Raw genomic sequence first — 3,534 nt, forward strand, 5'->3', positions numbered from 1 at the left:
GAAGCCTAATGTAAATCTTATAGAATAGTTTCTGTATATGGATTTTAAACTCTTTTTCCATTCACAATTCAAGGAGCAAAAAAAATAAGGGTGGCATATATATATATATATATCTATATGTACAGAGCATGAGGGGAAAAAAGCAGATACTTGGGACTATTCTAAGACTTGATTCGGCCACAGACGTTTCCACATTAAGATCTCTTCTTCCTTGCAAAGCTTTCTTATTCCACCATAAAATCCATCAGCTTCATTGCCTACTTCTCTATGGTCTTTTCTGTTGATTATTGTTTTTCTCCATCTCGAGCTAGCAGGGTACTGGTTGAACTCTAGTATCACTGCATCTGTCAACAAAGATAATGGTCAAATCAACACATTGTTTCTAGAAAAAACTTCTTAAAGAAAGAGTCGAAAGAAAGGTTTGAGGATTTATGCATACTAAAAGGGTAGTTGAGAGCAGAGGCATTTGCAAATTTTACAACACAGTTTACATAATTGATGGCAGATGTTTCATGGGTGAACTATTTTGCAACTTAGTTAACCAAGTGCTTCATGAAATTCTGAACTCAGGGAAGCACATATTATGTTCCTGCAGTAACTACAGGTGTTATTTTTATCTTAAAAGTGTCAAGAATGTTCCTTTTCTCACAAGGATCCAGTTACAAGGGATTTTGAGGGTTATGACCTCTTAAGGAATCGAGACTGAAAAAAAAAAACAGGTGTTACTACAGAAGCAGGATGCTTTTTTGTTTTATTGTCACCATTCAAGCAAGATGAAATTTATTAGCACCATAGTTCCCTGCCAATAGCCTGTTATGCATGTTAGCACTCTGGCATTTCCCTTCTCTCAGTGGAGAATAAAATGCTAAGAGGTGAGAAAACTCCATTCCTACTCAAGATGAAAACTGATGATATCCATCTGAAGAAATGAATAAATGGCTGGTTTGAAGTTTGAAGAACATGGCATAGTGTAATTTAATTTATACTGTAGTTTTTTTTTTTTAATCTAAGATTATGATTGAACTTAATTTATACTGTAGTTTATTGGAGAAAACTCCTCATTTCTTGTTAGACGAAAATAATGAAAAATCGCATTTGTTAGCTATGATCCATAGTTTCAGGGCCACTGACATCTTACATCTACAAGGACAGAAAACATACACATTGAAATCACAATCACAACAATAAACTATGGTCCAATGAGCCGTACTACTATAACTTAGCAACTTTGATATATCTATGGAGGCCTGCACTGCATTATCTTTCAAGTTTTTGAAATGTAGTTCTTTTTAATTGGCCTAGAATGCTGCAATCAAGACGACCCTAGTTCTGAGAATTTTTCATCCAGGCAATGCAAGGCAGAACTGCCCTGCATATTTTGGTTTTATAAGAAAATTTTTAAGCTGACTTACTTTGCTGTAAACTTTTTTCAGGAAAAATAGAAAGTAATTTGAAAGGCTTAAATTGTTTTCTCACCTGTATATTGGCAACGGCAGTGATTTTCAGCTCCATCACATGATTCCAAGTGGCCGACGACACCATACCACCACCCTGCGAGAAATTAAGCTCCAACTGAGTAAAAATTTAATGTTAAGCACCAAGCATTCAGAGCAATCAAGGATTTAAACTGTGGATTGAGTTCACATAGGAAAATAACATTTATTGTTTTTCTCAAAGGTCAGACCTAATGTGTGGAAACTCACCATAGGGGAATTCTTTATTTCTTCTCCACTGGATCTCAATATGATCACCCGGTTTTAAGTCAGGTATGCAATCAGAAATGTGAAGAACATGTGAAGGTGTATCAACTGGTGGTACTCTTAACCTATCCCAGGATATATACTCCTCTGTTGTTCGCTGCCCGTGAGGTGAGTACCTAAACTTCAAAATACAGCTTGAGTAAGGAGCCACATAGAAGCATATAAAATCACTTTTTAACTCACTTGTTTTAACTCTTAGATTGGGTTTGAAATTCCTTTGATTTTAGCAAAACAAGATCAATAGAGAAAGCGGATTCAATTTGATGAAAGTTTGAAAGTTGAGTGCTCGCAAGTCAAATGTTCAAATTCAGATGCTTGAAACTGTGGATTAAAAGAGAAATCACACTATACCTCGCCTGGAAGGTGTCTGTCTTGGAATCATAGCAAAGTTTGGCATCATAACATGATAGCATAAACCCAGCATGTCCATTCTACAACCCATCACAAAAAAAGAATTTTTCACTCAACTTTTTCTACAGCAAAAATAGCAGTTCTGATGAATTTTATAACCAGCAACATATATGTGGTGAAGAATCAATGTGAAAAACATATGATTTAGAACTGAAATAATTATCTGCAGGCCAATTACCTCACGATTATAGACCTGTGCCGGGAACCAGAATTTTCCAGTTTCCAGAGATAGATACCAGGACATCATTGAATCATTTGGCAAATCAGTTTTCCGCTGGCTACTACTGCCTTCTAAATTTGGTGTAAACCAAGAGAAAGGCCACATGTTTGTAAGAGATCCCAGAAACCCCTTTTGCTTACTTGGACCTAATAGGTTCGGTCTCTTTCTTGAAGCAATATGCCATTGCCATTCCCTATGAGCAGCATCGCCAATCACTTTACCCCATTTCTGCTTCATGTGTTTCTCCCACAGATGATCGCTTGTACATCTCTCCCTAAAGGAAGAGCAGACACCTGCCATGCTACACAGTCCAGCTGGTGAAAGGCGCTCTAGAATGCATTCTAGAGTGAGTTCAGGCAAATCCAGCAGAGAAATCCTTTCTTCCTCCACATTATCCACCTTGGGACCAAGCCTCATCTTCTTCCTCAATGTCAAGATCATAGGAAGCTGATAGAAACAGATTCCAAGCCTACCCTTTTGGAACCAGGACACCATAAAGCTTGAGAATCCTTCCCAAAACCATGGAGACAACAATCTCCACTCGCCCTTCATTCTTGGATATTGGTTCTTGAAAGACAATGACTTGGATAGAAGAATAAAAGAGAAACAAGATATCAAGAATAAAAGCATTGGATTGAATGACACTCTTAAATCTCAAGAATTGCTGTGTTCAAGGCTCAAGCTGTGGTATATAAGAAGAACAAAAATAGACATGAAATGAAACTATATACCATATATATACCATAAGGCTATAAACAAAGAGAGTATATTATGTAGGGGTTTATGTTTATAGATTATAATAGGAATATTTTTATGGTTGTGTTTTCACTTTGATTAAATTTTATGATAAAGAAAGATGAACCAATTAGAGGCAAAATTGTGGTGTGTCATATCGAAATGGACGGAGTTGTCAAGTGGACCTCAAACACAAAGCCTGAAACGTAATAAATGGCAGCCACCTTAGCCGACAATTCATTGATTGCATCTACTTGGGTCGTTAGATTATTTCTTTCTTTCTTTTGCTGCTTACAAGTTTGATTAGCAAATGCAAAGATGAGCACCGTAAGAGTAACAATAGGCTTGCACCTTGCTGGCTTTGTAGCCTTTTAGCTATCAAGTTTTAAAGCCATTGGCTCATCCCAA

At 36.8% G+C, this 3,534-nt stretch overlaps 1 protein-coding gene across 1 annotated transcript; it reads right to left on the minus strand.

Moving 5' to 3' along the window:
• Positions 1-3,139, minus strand: LOC18598673 (F-box protein At2g32560). Its single transcript, XM_018122053.2, has 5 exons — positions 2,350-3,139; positions 2,112-2,191; positions 1,704-1,876; positions 1,477-1,551; positions 1-344 (listed from the first exon to the last, which is right to left on the minus strand). Exons 1-5 carry the CDS (start codon positions 3,019-3,021, stop codon positions 157-159), a joined length of 1,188 nt encoding a protein of 395 aa, XP_017977542.1. The 5' UTR covers positions 3,022-3,139; the 3' UTR covers positions 1-156.
• Positions 3,140-3,534: the final 395 nt, after the last annotated feature.

The sequence above is a fragment of the Theobroma cacao genome, chromosome 5 (assembly GCF_053813885.1).
Source record: "Theobroma cacao isolate CCN51 chromosome 5, ASM5381388v1, whole genome shotgun sequence".
NCBI classification, from domain to species: domain Eukaryota; kingdom Viridiplantae; phylum Streptophyta; class Magnoliopsida; order Malvales; family Malvaceae; genus Theobroma; species Theobroma cacao.